Raw genomic sequence first — 20,096 nt, 5'->3', positions numbered from 1 at the left:
ATGTTCCTAGAACATTCAAAAATAAAGTTTTTTATAACTTAATGGGAACGTTATGAAAACGGTCCTATAACCTAAAATCTGGGGAAGAGGAGAGATTCGCGATTGCACTGAACATGTTTTATGTGCAGGATTCTCTGAGCGAACCCAAAGAAATCGTGTATCTGAGAGTGCACACGGCACATTATATTCCACGCGCGAGCAGAGAGATGTGAACCCAATTCACAGTTTTATGTGAACGATTAGGATGATTTTCAGATCATTGTGAAGAAAAAACTCTAGGCAACAGCATAAATTAGTCAAAAGTCTTGTGGACGCATATTTCAAATGTGTTTTGTGGCGTTATTTCAGAAATTTTTGGTTTTTCCAATAACTACGCATAAACATTAATCTCAACAAAAATACAAACATGTACATACACGTTGCTCACATATTATGGTTGCCCTGTTTGTGCTAAATATAGTGTAATTTCACCTGTGCCATCAATATGTTTAAACAACTGAAAAAAAGCACAGATGTCAGGGCATGTCAGAACATCTCAAGGACCCCAAATACACTTTGGTCCCCAGGGGGTTAATATATTGAGCTGAAACTCTACACACTCATGGAAGGATATCATGTCTAATGCCTTAATATTAACTTCGAAAGATCAATCACCATAAAGTCATTTAATGGACAAACTTATTTATAAAAAATAAATGAACTGATTAATGCATTTGTGGAGATTGGTAATGACTATATCTTCCAGGGAACACGAAACAGCATTTCAAAGATAAATTCATCCATTAACAAAGATGAAAAAAGCCTCTAAAAGCATTTCAAGCTCCTGCATCATGCACAGCTATTACAGATAGGATTAATTCTCTGTGGCGCCTCGGGTTTTCTTCCAGCTTTCAGTGAACAGCCATCCTGGGCTTGGTTTATTAGTACAAGTCTCATCTCTGTAAAGTCTTTTCACACACATCTGAGTGACACATGCCATCATTTAGCAGGAAAAGCGAAACATCGTTGCACACATTGTTATTCCAAGGGCTAAATCCATCGGTTTCAGATTTGCATGGTGGCAGCTCAAGGCCCTGTGTGTATCTAGCCTGGGATTTACGTCACGTCTATTAGCGCAGGCTCACAAACAGGAGATTTAAAGGGCCTGGTGATGTACAGTACATACTCCAGGTTTGTGATTGGTATTAAACTATATTACTATGGAGACCGGTAGGAGCAGCGGAGGGGGCTGCAAATGCGTTGGCAATGGAATGGAAGAGTACACTATTATTTATCTGTTCTGTGTGGTCTTCCAACAAGAAATAAGTTAGAGTGACTGTGTAGTTTTCGCACCTTTAAATGTAAAATCCACATGGGGTTGCCTGCCCACACGGATCTGTGAGTAAGCATTGAGGGCAAAGATAGCGCAGAGATAGAGAGTATTCAGCCTTCCAGAGTACCGTTCTACACTACGTTTATGTGACCCGACTCTCCATTCAAACCACTCAGCATTGCTGCTAATGGTGTAAGGGCCACCATGATCCTATTTCTTTCCACAAACACACTGTGGATTAAGACCACATAGTGAAAACACAGCTTCAATAGATAAAACACCAAAGACTTCTCTATTGTCTACAGGCTTTAGCTCGACTTTTTTCATATTTATACAGTTTTCACAGCAATCATGCTTAGAATCTCTGTACCAATTAACAATGGTATCATGATGAGTTTGAGGTATGAAGAATATAATTTTAAATTTTGTTGAATTTATCTGACAAAACTCGGTAACAGTGCCATTGCCAACAAAGTATTAAATAATTTTTTGAGCGACATTGAGCTTCTCAAAAAGATGTTGCTTGCTATGAACAGACAGTTATATCGGTTTAAAGGTTTCTATTACTAATTTATGTTCAATTTGTTGAGTCACAATCTTTCCTCCTAGACAGCTATGAGATTGACAACAAAAGGAGACTTTTTCAGATTATTTTCCAGAGAAAAAACCCCCAACTAGCACATGTGTGAATAACAGAGTCTGCAATGTTAGATACCAAAGTCTGTAATAAAAAGACGAGAGATTTCATCATTCTTCCTACAAACTAAATATACATTCTTTGAAGAAAAGGTTATATATAGAACCTTAAAAGGTCCTAAAGCGCTACGTATTTGGAACCCCTAAAATGCAATGCATGTGAATGATCACAAAATTCAAGTTATGGTGGTTAAAAAATGTAATTAATCAATATCACACGAAGAGTGCCATTTCAGTTTTTATCCTCCAAAAATCTGCATGATTAAAATGTGATATTAAGTTACTACAACAGTTTAATAAACAATAATTTAATAACAACTACAAAGTGTTGCAGAATAATGTAATATATAAATGAATAATAGCCTTTAAAGAACCTTTGTGCCAAAACTGTTCTTTCTTGTCATTATTGAACCTTTTTTTTAGCATAAAATGACCTTTGGAGTGCTACATACTGTATATAGAACCCTTTTTTCTAAGAGTGTACTCTTACCGGTTTGCTGGTCTTACTACCTGGCAAGGCTGATCAATTATCAATTTAAAGGGATGCACTTTTCAGCTGGTTGCCCAGTTAAACATCAGCCTTAACTGGGTTGTGAATTTATTTTAAACAAGCTAAAATACACTTTAACCAGCTAAAACCAGTAAACTATCTAGGTTTAAGCTGTTTTTTTTCAGTGGGGCTGTATGCCAACAATAATTAATAATAATCTATTGTTTAAATTCTTCTTAAGAATTTTAGAAGAAACGTTTCAGACACAGTTGATGAAATTAAATAAATTTCAACTGAGAACTCTAAAAGTCTCATAAGGTTTAAAAGAGCAATACAATTTTCCTCTGGGTTACACATTCATTATGAGAATGTGAATTTAAATGATGCTGATAGTAGACCAGATTTAGCATTTGAAATTATATTAAATATTCGCAGTGCAGTCTTCTAGAATTCATTTGCATGATTAATAATGAATTTATTGCTAGATGAACCTATTAACTTAAGAGGAACAAGTGAATATAAATTGATCTTGGTATATATAAAAATCAGACAAAAACATGTATAGTAAAAGACACAGCCGTGGCTTTTAACCAAAAATCCACCTTTTTAACAGAAACGGATGTTATAGTAATTCAAAGGTAAAAGGAACTTTTTGTACAAGTAAAAAATGTACAGTAAAACAAAATGGCTTGACGCTGTTTGTCTAACTCTAAAGGAGAGACCAAATCTCTTCAGAAACTCAGTGTTGTCTTTCAAGTGAGACTAAAACTCATCTCTCATCACTGTGGAGGTTTTTTCCTCTTGTAGGCAGGATTTAATATCAAATGAATCAATCTCTGTGGCAAGATTGTGGCGAGCGTACTGTGGTGGAAAATTTTAAACTGAATATATTAAGCTAACCATGTTTCGACATTTGACCTCATTTAACCAGCCAAATCTCTGATACAATGTCCTGAGATGAATGTATGTGTGTCAAACACCTGACTGTGTATAAATAACAAATATGGGAAATGGAACTAGACAGATGACTAAGTTAGAAACATTAAAACAAAGTCTCCTCTACCCAGTAACAAAACAGTCTACCTATGAAGAACCAATGAAATTAATGTCATTATGGCATGCCTCCATATTGTATAAAAACTGTTGTATCAGTGTTTTCGGGGGGATTCTCAATGGAATTTGTCTGAGATCCACCGGCCTTGTTTTTACTTGGGAAGTTCTCTGAGTATTGCTCGAGAACTCTCCTGGCCGTAATTAAAAGCATTGAAAGGACATTTGCTGGAGTCTGTCTGTTATTTAAGCTGCGCAGCAAGAACAAGTAAGTTAGAATTATTAGTACCTGTCAGGACGTCGACTGTAGACGCGGCAGGGTTATAGGATTAGTACCCAGCAGGTCGTCGACTGTAGACGCGCTAGGGTATAGGGTAGGTTTATAGCTCAGCAGGACGTCGACTGTAGACGCGCTGAGGTAAAAGTATAAGACTTGGCCAACTAGAGTGAGTATTATTGTAGAGTAGTCAGGTTCAGGGAAAAAATCCATTACAGTACACATTGCAAGCCCACAATTCAATATCGAGGCCTGAGTCCATAGCAAATGATTTTTCTGTTGAAGACACTGTTGAAGATTTGTTTGATGGCATTCTGTGTACAATGTGAATGACATTTTCCTTGCTGACATATAATCTGCTCTGTCTATAGTGCAATATAGTACGTTTGCATATATAACCTAACAGCAAAGAGTTGCGGGTCTGTTGTTCCATTCACCGTCCTTGAAGAGTTGGAAATTCCAATGTCTAATGGTGCGGTCCATTTTTCCTCGGAAGTGGGAAAAGCCTAGTCTCCACTTTCCAGTAGGATCTTTTAAATGGAATGCTCTCTCAAATCGGAGTTTTAATTAGGAATCCTTCAGAATTCAATACGTCTACTCAGCACATCAACCTTAGCGAAACAGTAGTAATATATTGTTCATAAGCACTTCTGTTTGTCAGCGCCTAAGGGTGCTTTCACATCTGTAGTTCGGTTCATTTGGTCCAGACCAAGGGCGAAAAATTATACTTTGTAGCATTTTTTCAGAGGTTTTGGTTCGTTTTCACACCCCACTGATTGCTCTGGTCCGAATCAGTTGATGAGTTGATGAAACGAACCAAAATATAGTCACGTGACAACATCCACATTACTCGTTGGCCAGATATGTCTTGAACGTATTTCCATAAGTGCACTTCGATTGGTCAGAACGTGCGTGAAAATTCCAACAGAACTCCTGGAAGTAAACAAAGAGAAACGAGCAAAATTCGGCTGACAATTCACTCACAATGTATGTTCAGAATCAGCACGAGCTTTATCCTTTCGCAAATCCCCTCATAAACAACAAAGTATAGACGCGATATAAATAAGAGGTTCACTGTGCAGTGTGGACAACATCAGTGTTTATGATGAGTGTTTTATTGAGAACACGGTAAGTCAGTCATGGCTTAAAGGGAGCGCTATTGGCTATAAAAAATAATCATTTTGTTTTACTATGGCAGCTGGTTTAGTCCAAAAATGCTCAGTTATTTGGCAGTTGCGTCTGTTCAAGGCAGATCAAGTTCAAGTTCAAGAAAATCTGAAGTTTGGAATAACACAGGTTTACTTAAGACTACATTTGAAAGGCTATTTGGTTGGTTTAATGTCACTCATTTCTAACTCGTTTTACTTTTGTAATGAGGTGTATTTTGTAGTGAAACAAGATATTCAAAAATAATCATGCTTTAAAATGTGGTGCTTCACAATGCTCTCATGAACATACACATATGCCAGCTGCCTGAAAATTATAGAATTTTTATAAAATTCTTACACACACAGCTACACACCTATTGTTTAGCTTCAGAAGACATTGATTCATCTACTGGGGTCGAATGGATTACCATTGTGATCGCTTTGTGTGGTTTCTCGAGTATCAACTTTTGGGCACACATTTACTTGATTGACAGAGATATATTGTTTTTGAAAGATGGTAAGTGAATGATATGATCATTTTCATTTGGGGGGGGGGGGGGGGAGTTTGATAAGGTTTATTTAGACTAATGCAAAATGCAGCTGTGAACAAGGAATGCAGTGCTTTCAGTTTTTGACACCCTCTTGTCACAGAAAAGAAAATCAAGTCAAATGGTGTTTACAATTTTTCGAAGAGCGATTCAGATTTTTCTATTCCCTATCTTTATCAAACAACACCAAATAAAGAGTACAGAGACGAGATGGCCACCAAGTCGTAGTCCTATAATAGCTGCAGCTCTGGGCATGAGACCAAAAGCGTGAATCTTACTTAATTCAATGTTTTTTTTGCAGTCTGATGGAAAAGAGAATAGCACCTCTCAAAAAAGTGAATGTTTGTGTCAGTCTGACAGATCAGCAGATTTGAATGAACAGGCGTTCATTCAAATCGAATCGGTTTTCCACACCGAACATTCATCTTATTGTGAACAGATTCAGTCAAAAGGAATCTTGTTTCACAGACGGTTCAAGTTATTACATTTTGATGGTAGTAAGACCATAAACATATTTTCAGTAAGTAAAAAAGGTACATTTTGATTCTATGTTGACTTTAAGCTATTTCTCTAATAATCCCCTTGCCATTTATTACGTCAAACTTTTCGTTTGTCTCTTACACTATACATTAAATTATAGCTAAAGTGGATAAAAATCTACGTGCTTCAAGACAACATAGCCAGCCAAGACACTTTCAATCTACAGTATGTTTTTACACATTTCTAACAACTATTTTCCTAAGGAGGGCATTGTCTTAATCATTTTATATGGCAGAATTAATATCCTGAGAGAGTGCTAGCCATCTGCTGCTTTCCAGATTCAGACGGCCATCCTTTACGGGTCAGGCAAGCCTGAAGAAAACACTGCCTTCCGGACAGCAGGCCTGCCAAAACAGCAGGAGTTAGTGCCGGGCAGAAAGCAGTAGCCACGTCTGGTGTCCGACTCATATCCCAGGACCTCACTTTATCAAACCCGGTGAATTATCAGTAATTGGCCCAACTGTGACATTCCCGACTGCAAAAGGCACATAAATCACCTTGCAGTACAATAGCTGAGACAGAGTCCTGCACAAATGACCTCACAGAGCAGCTATCCGCTGATGTCGGACTGATACCACTGTCTGTCTTTCTAGACCCTTTCTTTTTCATGCACACAATTACTGGCGACACAGACAGTTCTGTTCGGATAAAAATAGTCTTAGATATAATCCCTTGATCTTGATCTCAGTCTGGTCTGGGCTTTTATTTTCGAATGGATGGACTAAAGTGGACAGAAAATGTTCAGAATCAATTTTGCCAAAAGGAAAGATTATATTACAGCTGTTTTATCCCATATTTTGTATAGCAATACTATGGTTGGAAATTGTCAGCCATATTGAGCCAGAACGCCCACTACACACCAGCTTACTACTGGTGGAGAGGAGACCGTGATGAAGCCAATCAGTATATGGGGATGATTAGGAGGCCATGATGGACAGAGGCCAAGGGGCAAATTTGGCCTGGATGCCGGGGTTACAGACCACAGGGTGAGCGCCCCCTGCTGGCCTCACTAACACCTCTTCCAGCAGCAACCTGGTTTTCTCAGGAGGTGTCCCATCCAGGTACTGACCAGACTCAGCCCTGCTTAGCTTCAGTCTTGGGCTACAGGGTGATCTGGCTGCTGGCTATCGACAAATATTCACTGAAATACTTCCAAAATAAATTTGATCTAATTCTAGTGTGTCAAAGAGGAACACTTCATGTTTCATTTAGTTAAGTACTAATACTAAGTAAGTTTAGTTTCATTTCAAATACTTGGAAGAATTTTGTCTTTCTGAATAAAAAAATAGAGAACTTAAGACCAAATTCAATATGACATAAGTATTTCAAGATCTTGAAAATAAGAAAAATTCATTTTATGCAAGTATGATGCATTAGTAGAATGAAGCAGGGATGGATGGTGACCTGAAGACAGCCTGGAACGTCTGTAGCGTGATACAAATTATCACCTCCTGCACCGTGTAGTTCAGAAATATTGCTTTTACATTGCAGAGGAAAAGCAATTCATTTGAGAGGAATATGTCATGCAATGCTAATCATAGAGAACCATGTTTGAATCCCATATAATTACACTGACATTTTCAATAAACTAGGATACGGAGGCATATTTAATTGCATTTATGTTTGTGATTTTACTGATTTGATTAACTTGGCGTGTACTGTACACCAATAGTAGCATATTTAGGGATTTGTGCAGAAAGTCTCCCTGTGCCCCATAGAGAAGGCAATGTTTTGGAAATGTATTTAAATGCAGGAGTGAATTCCTAAATTTTCTGGTGTCAGCAACACCAAGGTCATGGGTTTGACTGATATGCAATGTTCTGGATAAAAGGGTCTGTCATATGCATAAACAACAAAATTGTAACTAAAGCAGAGTTTTGAATTTTTTTTTTTTTTTTACCAGAAAACGGAGATGTAGAATTGTCTGGCACAGTTCCAAAGAACCATAATGTATGTTTCCACAGGATTAAAGGGCTAATTGGGAAAAAAATAGATTGGAAAGAGTCTGAGTAGGCACTACATTTGGCGAAATGTAGTACTTACTTATATTATGAACATGTTGGCCTTGTCATGTGACCTACATCATCAGTTGCATTGCTTCACTGCCATTCTCCTCTCCACTGGCTTCATGAGATTAGTAAAGTGTTCATCGATTGCACACTCCATAATCTCAGCGGAAATAGTAGTTCATCCACATACTTTCGCCTACTGTCTTCTAAATTCTGATATACTACTCTTGTGGAGTACTGTTTTTCGCATACTATATGAAAGTCAGATGCAGCAGTAGTCTAAAAATGTGCCAATACTTTTGTCAAAACATTTTCTCTCTTCTAATCTTTTATACATATTCCTTGTATCTAAATTTGGTTTCGACAGCTGGCCCACTGACCCACTGACAAAAGTTGCGGAGCTCCTTATGCTCCATCCATCCCTGAAATGAAGTAAGCCAGAGCAGCACTGCGGTCAGTAGTCATTCTCAGGTTTCACTGCTCCAAAATCCTAATATTCCCTGATTTAAATCTCTCCTTTTGAATAACTAATCTAATCTGAGTACAGGACTGTTTTCAAAACACAAGCATTCCATCCTTATCTAAGATCTTGGTTGGAGTTTCTTAATGGACTGTGAGTCTGCACTGTACAAATGTCCATTAAGTATTGATTTTTTTTTAGTTTACTAGATTAGTAGTTCCATACTGTACATTAGTGACACCTTCATACTGTATGTCTTGGATTACACAAACACTCACACAGATAGCTGTTCTTATCTTTGAACTTGTGGTATTTAAATACAATAGCCGGAAAGTACTGTATAACAATCTTAAGTTAAACGTCCACACCCAAAACAAAGGCACATGCAAGGTTATTTTCTCATTGATCAAATTATAGCTACAATTTACAATCCCTGCTCTACACTTCCCCTGTATAACCTCAGGCAAAGCAGTTGAGATGTTGAATAATGTGAGGCCGGTGGTGTTTGGATCTTTGTCGTCATAAAGCTGTCAGTTTAAATGTGCTATCATTAAGCATAACAACTACCCTGGGTTTCTGGCAATGCTCAAAATACGTCACCAAAATAAATCTGTTTCCACTTAAACGTAATTATTTTTGGAGGTTCTTTTTAAAAATAAGAATGAGTAAGAACTACTGGCCCACGTTTTCAGTTTCTCTTGTACTTTTTAGAAGCCTAATGAAGGTGGTCAATTTTGACACCTGCTCCCAATCCCCCATCCGTTGGTGTCACCACCCTAGGTTCCACCATAGATTTCATACAAACACTATTGTAATCCTATGATTCTTGACAACCAAGAACGCATTTTAATGCAAAACAACAATGCAATCCAATGGATTCCTGTTGTTTCTAAGTATATGATCTATTGGACAACATACAAAGCAAACTGTATTGAATAACGTGATAAACCTAGAGTGATTGGTTGAATGGATTGCTGATGTCATGATGGCATTGCTTGTAGTGTCTTTGGTCTATTTTTGTTTAGTCATGGGAAGACAGACTAATTAACTGGTTCTTTGGAACAATTCATTACGAAGAATCAGTTTCAGCAAAAAATAAATAAAAAATAAATAAATAAAAAAAAAACATGATCCAGCAATTATTTCATGTCCTTGACACCTAGACATGAAAATGCTAAAATAAAGCCATATGAAGGCAGACATGATTCAGCTCATAATACATTATTATTTATAGAATCTAAATATAATTTGATTAACAATAAACAAATTCACACGTTGTTCCTGGATTAAAAAGCTCAGGCACATTTCAAACACGTTCTGTAGGCTACAACTTGTTAATGAAACTGACATAATTTATAAACAGTGGTCTGCGTTTTATTTGTTACATTTTTGGCTATAAATGTCCACTGTATTAAACATATTTGATCTTTTCACGCCGTATTTGAGTCGGTTCAACTGATTCGTTTTAAAGACCCGACTCAACACAACAATTCGTTCACCAATCGGACATCGCTACTAGTTGCAATGTCCAGTTTCCACACATCCACAGCGCGTCGCGCGCACATGCCAGAGGGATCTCATTTCTCTATAAATATCTCCATCGCTTTGCTTGAGTAACGATTGCAATGGTTTGAGTGCCATAGGCTACTGTTTGACCTGCTGTATAATCGTCTATGCGATCTGTACAAATGTAACGCAATTCATTTGTTGGCGATTTAAGCGCACAACGGCCCGTATCGTTGCATTCACTGCCTCTTCAGGCTGCTCTGACAGTTCAGATCGTGGACACTGACCGCTGATAATAAATTAAGCTAACTGCCTTGATAATGTCAAAAAGGCAAGCTTCTGTTCACATGACTTGAGTCACGTTGTGACATTCTATTTTTTCCTGATGTAATGTAAGACTGTAGAAGCAACGCGCGCACAGTGGCCCATATTATTCGCTTTTTTGTTGTATTCTAATCTGGGTTTATTTGAATGAAGTAGGCTATATCCTATAAAACAGCTTCGCTTCAAATTCAGTTTTGCACACGGAGAAGTTATAGAATCTGCTGTAAAGTGAAATAAGGACGAAATAAAGAAAATAGCCTACGGAGCGTTGCTTTGAGCGTGCATAAAATTAGGCATATATCTAGTTAATTTATATTATTAGCCTATAACGCACACTGATGGACCTTGAAGCACAGAGCATGGGCTGTTCATCATAATCATCATCATACTTGACGGAAACCGAACCGAGATGGCAACATCACCAAAACATCAAAAGCCCATGAGCCAAGTCCAACAACGCAAAAATCCGAGAAACCAATAGCGCCAAAGCTTAAAGTTCCCTTCAGCACTGAGGACTGAATGGACGTGGTTTGTCAGTACTCACCTCGCTCCAGGGTGAGCGGTTGGACTGTCACTGTCGCCATGACTGTGCTGTGTTTGTGTGTTATTATCGCTCAGCGAGAGAGAGGGGGAGAGAGAGAGATGGAGCTGCGGCATCAGCGCACGCACTGTAGCGGCGGAGAGAGCGAGTGAGCGCGGATTGGAGCCCGTGCGGATGATGGGAGTGGTTGGGAGGGGAATGGGATTATTTACCACTCGCTTGTGTAGTGGACGATTCTGAATGGGCTTCATCGGATGGAGCTGGAGTACTAGTGATTCGGATGTGTAATTAAACGTAGACTACATTACTAACTTTCATCGAACATGGAATTAATGTTTACATTTCAAATTCAAGTTTAGAATACATCGGACGGTTCAAATTTAGATTTAAACTTTTGTTGAATGTGGAATAAGAAAGGTTATTTCAAGTTTGTGGGATAAATTGTGTTAAAAAAAGTTTAAATTTAAAATTTTGAATGACGTCGTTCAGACATTAGTTTGTAACTCCAGTCCTTAATGTTTAACAATTCTAATGCTTGTTAAGTTGTGATGCATGTTAATCGGTTAAATTGGGGTGCTGAATTTGCAGTATTATAATTTCATATTTATTAGTTTTACAAAATTTCAAACATAGCTCACATAGCAAGAGTTTTCCGAATCTTACTGATGATGGTTTACAATAACATTAATCATGAATGCAATGCCTGCATCTCAGTGTACATGCATGGTTTAACGCAAGACTTCAGATAAGCAGAGGCAAATCCCGTGCATAACCTTTGACCTTTGCAGTGAACTGACAGCAGCAGAGCGCTAGACGGTGTGGCACCTGCAGTGTGAATGCATTCCTGTATTTCACATCCAGTTGTTTAGTGAAAGTACACAGTGAAAGCATTTATGAGCACTATACAAGTCTTTGGGAGAATCTCTTCAGTTTGTACATGTGTTCATAAATGTATTGTTAGAATGAACTGCTAATTTTTTAAGCCTCACCGTTAATAGCCTGATCTGGAGAGGTGTGCTATATTTTTAGACAATTCATCATGCATGATTAGATAACATTCTTCTCTCATGTGTAAACTTAAGAAAGATAAAAAATGTTTTTTTTTTAAGGTGACCTATTCCTTTAAGAGCATTTTTCATACGCTTAAAACTTGCAGTTTGCAGGCTGCATGGCTTCAGAAATAACAACACTGATGGATTGCTCTGTCAGTCCTCCAGCTGCAGACAGATGTGCTAAATAATGCGATGGATGGATGGATAGAGGGCTTAAAGCCAGAGAGAAAGAGGCCACAGGGAGATTATGCTCTCATGGCCATATGGGACACTGTCTCTGGAAAACATTTGGCTGGGGTAAAAAAAAAGTCTGATTAACAGAGTGTGCTGGGAAGCTTTCCCAATGAAAATTAGTTGATTTTTGAATGGATGCGCAAACTGACAAGGAATGTTTGAGTGCATATTTGCAGAAGTGGAGAGAAGAGACTATTTTTAAACCATGAATAAGAGGTGAGAAGGTAGTAGCTCACATGTGTATAACAACTCTGATTCATATTTCTCGGAAATGTGTTATTTTAGACCTGTTTGTAGGTCAGGGTTTAGCAAATTGCAAGATTTAATAAAAATTACCACTATTTAAGTTGCAAGATTTTAAAAAAAATTACCACCATTTAAGTTTGAGTTAATGTGAAGAATGTATATCCATTAGAATGGCAGGATGAGGAATTTTCTCACAGTTAAATAAACTAGTTATGTCACAAAACATAATGTACAACAAAAAGTTTATATAAATACTGTACATTTTTTATAATTATAAAAAATCATTGCATTTCGTTCCATTTTAATTTGACTACCTTCACTTAATACAAATTACTGTTCTGCAAATACAAGGATTTAAAACGCATTTTTTTTTATTAAATTCTGAATGGCACACAATTGTATGATGCAACTAGTGAGAACACAGTATAATCTTTGACCTTTAGCAAAGATGTTTTTTTTTTAGCAGAAAAGTCCAAGGAAGGGCTTCCTTATTATTCAGACTAGAAATACTATCGTTTGTTCAATGTATCTGCACTTTCCTCAAGAAAAAAAGCACCTATTGTCATTTGGCTGTCAGGAAGTTTTGGAACATGACACCACATCCCTGTAGGACGCCTTCCAAACAGAGACGTGTTCAGTGCACAAGGACAGAATATGTGAGATAAAATGGCTTGAAGAGGGCAGACACATGACGGCTGCTGTTTGATCACAGTATGTGTGCTTTGAGAGACAGCTCACTTTTGTTTTTTTCCCCCGTTTAGGAGATGTTGATGTGGCAGAGGCAGATGTTGTTGTCTGATTCATGAAACGCTGAGAAGAATGGAAGCGTGCATGTTACTTTGACACGTCTCAGAAAACAAAACAAACGGCATGTCATTGTGATATTTAGATATGTCAAACATGGCCTGCTTGAATGCTCTTCTTGGCAGTGTTTAAGGCAAGTGTCACATAAGTATTGGTGAAACTTAAAAATCCTACATTATTTTTTTTTTCAGTGTGTAATGTCTGTTTTTCCACTATTAATTCTCAACCAGCTTATAAGCACTTTACACCCATCTTGCTCTCTCTCCATGTCTGACTCAGACCTAAGCCCATGCAATAGTGGCTGCCTATCAGCTTCAGCTGCACTAATTAAATTGCCACTCATCAAATCAAATGTTAAATAGAGGAAAGGAAGTGATACAGCCTCTTACATACAGTAATGCACTGTGAGTGCCTTTACATTGGCTACGTTTACATGCAACCAAATAATCCGTTAGTAATCGGATTGACGGCTCAATCGGACTGAAAGGCCTTCATGTAAACACCTTAATCGATCCAAGCAAAACAGGAATAACAAGCCTGTTGTTCCTGTTGAATAAAGTGTCATATACCGGTAGGCTAAATGAATGTCCCGTCATTCTAAAATCCTCCTTTCACACAGGGTCTGTGAAGAGGAGCAGGACAACTTCCCACCAATCCTTGTTTCAGATTCTCATCCACAGACGACTGGTTTTGGGCCATTTTGACTGCGTGATAAATATAAGCAGCACAGCACTGTCACGGAATGCAGAAATGAACCCAAGCGCAGACAGTCATAAACATATAACTTTAATTAAACAGATATAAAACAAAGACCCACGAGGGGGCAAACGAACGTTGACAAGACTAGACTAATAAACTTGAAATTTACATAAGACTAGAATACAAGCAAGGTACAACCTTTGATCAAGACAGCTCCCCAAACAGAATGACATGACACAACAACAAACCAACACTAAGTAACCAACACAAGGACCTTAAATAAGGAACAAACATAAGAGGGTAACAAGGCAGGCAGGTGGGGGAAATTAAACAATAACCAGGTAACAAGATGGGCGGGGTCAGACAATTGACAGGAGAGCACATGGCACAAGGAATTAACATGACAGCCATGTGCTCACAACAGACCACAAAGACACATGACAAACCACATGCCATAAGTTAACACACACAACATGACAAATCCTGACAGGCACAATGGTTCATATGCTGATTGTTTCCAAATTATGTCCAGAAATGGATAAATATTAAATCTGCTGTTTAAAACAAATAAAGAACCAATGTGGGAGAATGGTTATTTGGTGAAAACAGCAGGAAACTAAAAAAAATATACTCTAATTTGAAGCTTGTGTGACAAAAACGCACACATCAACTCAAATGTTTAGCGTTCACATTCAGATTCATCAATCAGAATGAATTCAGTCTGTTTGAAACAAGTTGTGCATGTAAACATAGCTAATCTAGTAAGATCATTGACACCCTCCACAACTTCACATCAGGGTAGCAGACGAAATAAAAATGAAACATTTACAGTCAAGCAATAGCTGTGCTATTACCGCCAGTGAGAGGGAGTTATGGCAATATGAATGGCTCTGTTTTAGAAAGTCCTCGTACTGACTGTAAATAAGCGCTGGAAGCAAGTTGACGGGCTTGTTCTAAGGCTAAGGCTTGATTCTTGTCTATAATCCTTCCACACAGGGAGGAAACTAATTGAAGATGTACAGTTCGTGTGATGTGCTTACTGAATGCAGATCAGAGATGAAGACGTGCTGTGAGACCATTGAAAATGCAAAAGCTAAAACAAACACATGCAAATGGAGAGCAGTGTGTTGAGGCGAATGTCAGATGCCAGGCAGAAAAGAGACTTTAATGGGGTAATTTGAGGATTCAGCACAAGTTAAAAAGGGTTTTATTATAAGAAATACATTTTTCCTTTATCTTTGAGATACTGTACAAGACACACTTGAACTTCAAGAATGGGAAAAAAAAGCCAGTCCAATGAGGACATTTACTGTGTCACAGTCCTTCGTCTGCACCATCCTGTCTGCGTCTCCAGCAGTACACTTCCCATGATCCTCTTGTCTGCACACCTGAACTCACTCCCGTTCAGTGTCCTGTTCATCTGTTTCACCTGTCTTCACCTCATTATGTCTGATTCCTCTGTGTATTTAGTTCCCTCAGTTTCATTCTGTCTTTGTCGGTTGTTGTCTATAGATGTTTTGTTGTAAGCCCGTGTGGCGCCCGTCTTCCTGCTTGGTTTTGTATATAATAAACCCTGTTCTCACTGATACTCCGGTCTCCTCGTCCTTCAGCCAGAGCCACACCGTGACAGAACAACCAACCAAAAAAGGAAAAGAAGAAGAAAAAATGGACATTCCCGCAGTGGCTCTCCTCTGCCTTGATCAAGAAGACCGTTCCCTGGAATCCCATACACGGGACTTTCTGGAGTTGGCGTGCCTAACTCACTATTCTGACCACTCGCTGAGTGAGTTCTACCTCGCCAGCCTCAGCGAGCGGTCCCGGGCACGCCTCCCAGGGAACAGTCCCGATGATTTCGCCGCCTGTGTGGAGTGGGTGCTGGTGTGGGTCTCCATTTACCGTGGGGGAAGTAACCAGCACCACTCCAAAGCTCGAGCTCTCCTCTCCGCTGGTTCCGTCCAGCCCCGCCGAGCTTGAGCTCTCCTCTTCGCTGGTTAAGTCCAGCCCCGTCCAGCCAGCGCCTGAGACCGTCCAGCCAGCGCCTGAGACCGTCCAGCCAGCGCCTGAGACCGTCCAGCCAGCGCCAGAGATCGTCCAGCCTGCCCCAGAGACCAGGATCCCACCCTGCCTCCCTCTCCCACCTCCTCCCGTCATGCATCCGTCAGCCCTTCTGTCTACCAGCTCCCCTGACCCAGCCTGGTCATGGGATCCCCGGTTTTCGCCTCACACCTCCTCCATCTGGACACTTCCTCGGCCCCTGGTCCCATTGGCTCCCCCGTGGCTCCTACCTCCCTCAGCTCCTCCTTGGCCCCTCAGTCCACCACCTCGGCCAGGCTCCTTCGACCCTCCGGATTACCTGCGCTCCCTCGTCATCCTTCCTTCACCTTTGGACTTCCTTCCCTTGGCTCCGCCCCGTCATGTCACCCCCCCGGTTCTGTCGGACTCCTCACTCCCTCCAGTCACCCGTCAGCCCTCACTCGCTCTGGCCTCACCGTGTCCCTCTGTGCCCCTGTCGTCACTTCAGTCACCAGAGCCTACGGTGTCACCATGGTCCCTCGGTCCCTCCTCAGCACCCAATGTCGTCTGTCCCTCAGCTTCACCCTGGTCTCCTCTCCCATCTGCTCCGCCCCTGTCAGTCGGCCCCCTGGTGTCGTCAGCCCCAGTTCCATCGGTCCTCCCTCCATCGCCTCCGCCCTGGTCTCGCCCTCAGCCTGCTCCGCCCTGGCCACGCCCTCAGCCTGCTCCGCCCTGGCCACGCCCTCAGCCTGCTCCGCCCAGGCCACGCCCTCAGCCTGCTCCGCCCTGGCCACGCCCCGCTCAGCCCCCAGTTCGTCTCCCCTCCTTCCTCTGTTCTGCGGCGTGAGGTCATGCCTCCCGGGAGGGGGGAGTTCTGTCACAGTCCTTCGTCTGCACCATCCTGTCTGCGTCTCCAGCAGTACACTTCCCATGATCCTCTTGTCTGCACACCTGAACTCACTCCCGTTCAGTGTCCTGTTCATCTGTTTCACCTGTCTTCACCTCATTATGTCTGATTTCCCTGTGTATTTAGTTCCCTCAGTGTCTTTGTCGGTTGTTGTCTATAGATGTTTTGTTGTAAGCCTGTGTGGTGCCCGTGTTCCTGTCTTCCTGCTTGTTTTTGTATATAATAAACTAACACAGTCTCATCCCAAATCGTCATATAACTGACGTTTTGGGACGTATTTTGACCATACGTCAATATCCGCCTTTTTAGGGCCCCCTTAAACGTCGGTAGATGGCGATCCCGGGCCGTCATACAACTGACGCTTTACCTTTAAAGGAGCTAAACGCAAGTCTCTGAGTTTTTGCAGAACTACGCCCCCTCTGGCGACAAGCGAAACTGCAACCAGAGCTGTGCGCGTTCATGGAGGAACACACACACACATACGCACGTTTGCACGAGCTGTTCATAACTAAGGAGCATCAGCCGCACACTGTGCGGCACACATCTTTTGTTACAGTCATAATGAGGTAATACAGTAATAAATCTGCAAGTCATTTAAAATATATGAAAGGAAAGGCATTCGAGTAAATTACACACTTGTGTGAGAGGGGGAAACGGGGGTAGTAGAAAACTTCGGTTTTTGTTTCCATCTATCTCCCTGTGCTTACTGTATCCACTTAAGATTGAATTATTATGGAAACACGTTCAGTTATCACTTTGTATAGGCTATTACCCGTTTGAGCCCTAGAGCAGACCGGAGATCTCTCCGTTTGTTGAAAGCTTCCCGATGTTGACTCTCGTCTTATTCCGACGCATGGCACTGGACAGACAGAAGTTTTATTTTCTGTCTCACGTGGAGTTTGCGTTGGGGTTTGTAATGAGCTACAAGCCGGTCTCTTTCCGCGCCATATACAGATTTAATGAAGTGCACGTCACCGAAAGCAACAGATATGAGCTGGATTTTATTAATCATCGGCTAATTTCAAAATCAGCAAAGACAGCAATAGGAGAGATCGGCAACAGGCCTGGTAAGATCATTTCATTTCTTTACTTTTAATGAAGATGGTAGTGTTAAGCGTCTGCGACTTACTTTCACTAATTCACTTTGATTTGCGATAGATTGCGGCGCTTGATGAAGGGGCTCAGCTCAGCTGCTCAGGTGATGCGCGTCGTCATATATGACTAAAATATCATGACATATAGCTTGGTTTCAACAACCAGATGCAACTTGTCCAGTTTCGTCTGGAATACGGCACAGACCACGTCCTCAAGTGGTTTGAGCGATCGAATTCAAATCCGTCTCGAATGCGTTTCGGAGGGCATTTACACCCTGGTCTTTTCACGATCGAATAGCTATCCGATCACAGAAGACACATGAAGTGACCAGGTGTAAACAGCCCCTTTGAATCCATCGTCTACTTTTGTGGAAAGCTGACTAGAGTTGTGTCGCTCGAGTTGTCTTCTCTGATACGGAGAACGGCGGCGAATAGCTACACGAACCTGCCAGACACAGCCAGGCGAGCGTGAACGCGCATGACGTCACGCCCAGTCTCAGATTCGAGCCCGAATCCCTCTTATATATTTCACTGTACAGGGTTATAGAGGCGATCGCAGTGATCAAAGAAGGGCTCATTCAGCCCACCAGGCGATTGTTTAAGCATGTATGGGTTAGAAAACGGCTATTTTTAACATGAAAAGTTGCGCAATGCACCTTTAACGTCAGTTAGGTGACGGGTTAGGTTTAGGGTTAAGTTTAGGTATGGGGTAGAGTTAGGATCCCATAACCTCATCTACCGACGTTTAAGGGGGCCCTAAAAAGGCGAATATTGACGTATGGTCAAAAGAAGTCCCAAAACGTCAGTTATATGACGATTTGGGATGAGACCGGGTTGAATAAACCCTGTTCTCACCGATACTCCGGTCTCCTCGTCCTTCAGCCAGAGCCACACCGTGACATACTGGAATTAGAGCATTATTTTTAAAACTTAGGACACATCGATGTCATAGGTATTCAGAAACTTGTTTGAACATTTTTTTAAAGAGGAAGCCAGCAAGATGATGTTATTGACCGTAGAAGAACTAAAGATGAATATAAAATATGATGAAGTCTTTTCATCTAAAATGGATTTTAGTTGCCTAAAATCTCTCCTTAGTTGTTACACTCACAGAAGGACAAACAAGGAGGATGTTGGTATTTACAGATTTATTTATATACGGAGTAAGCAAAGTGATGAGTGAAAAGTGCAGATCAATACTTGAGTGCGATGAGTATAGACTGGATACGATGAACACTTCACAGATGAGTAACTCAATGTCTTTACCAGGGAACTGTTGAACACGACGACTAGAAGACACACAGGACGATGGAGACCTGGAGACACAGTTCGTTACCTGTTGTGTACACACACTGCTGACACACATTTATGTTTAAAAAGTGAATTTTGCATAAAAGGGTCCCCTTTAAATGTAAAAGGGTTATGAAAACCCACAAAACTTCAGTTTTGGCTCAAAAACTGTACATGGATTACAAGTGCACCACAAGTGGGGGAAAAATAATGATAGAAATGATATGTCCCAAAATTTTTCAGCAGACTCCACATTATAGTTATTTCTTTACCAGCTTTTTATGCTGCTGGTTTGCAGTAACAGCTAGTTACATCCAGTGTTGTACAAGTTACTTCCAAACTGTAATACATTAGGTATTACTTGTTACTATTATTTAAAAGTAATTCATTACCTTACAATATTACTGTCCCAGAATTGTAATGAGTTACATTACTCATGTATTACTTTTTAGTTACTTTCACCAAAATAACTAAGTAGAACTTAACTTTTGGGCTGTTACGATATGCAATATGAAACCGAAATCACCATTCGCCACACGACTCAGATCAACGAACCTACAGAAACGCGACAAACCTCTTCCAACTCCAGCGTTATTCTCCTTACCGTCCATATCCAATGCTGCCTTATCTTTAAATTAGGCTATTAGTATTATTTGAAGTTAACATTATAAAATACTACGTAGACCTACACCACAAAACTAGTTGAGGATAAATTATTTAAAATTGGGGAAGTCCAGCATTATGGACATGATGACATTTGCAGTCAAAACTTGAAATAAAAATTCTCAGAAAATACATGTATTGAAACGTATATAGGCTACTTCCTTAAAGGACTCCAGACATTAGACAAATATCA

At 40.3% G+C, this 20,096-nt stretch overlaps 1 protein-coding gene across 2 annotated transcripts in view; it reads right to left on the bottom strand.

The window, feature by feature from the left end:
* lin7a (lin-7 homolog A (C. elegans)) overlaps positions 1-11,038 on the bottom strand; it is a 38,775-nt gene extending 27,737 nt beyond the window's left edge. Inside the window, exon 1 of one of the 2 annotated variants that reach the window (XM_089126828.1) lies at positions 10,905-11,038. In XM_089126828.1, coding sequence (XP_088982954.1) covers positions 10,905-10,944 — 40 coding nt within the window. In that variant the 5' untranslated portion in view covers positions 10,945-11,038. The remainder of the gene's footprint in view (positions 1-10,904) is intronic. The other variant, XM_039663435.2, reaches the window with a different exon arrangement.
* Between the last annotated feature and the right edge of the window lie 9,058 nt (positions 11,039-20,096).

The sequence above is a fragment of the Pimephales promelas genome, chromosome 24 (assembly GCF_988280905.1).
Source record: "Pimephales promelas chromosome 24, fPimPro1.hap1.1, whole genome shotgun sequence".
Lineage (NCBI taxonomy): Eukaryota > Metazoa > Chordata > Actinopteri > Cypriniformes > Leuciscidae > Pimephales > Pimephales promelas.
The sequence above is the reverse complement of the archived record's forward strand: the minus strand, read 5'-3'. Positions and strand labels throughout refer to the sequence as shown.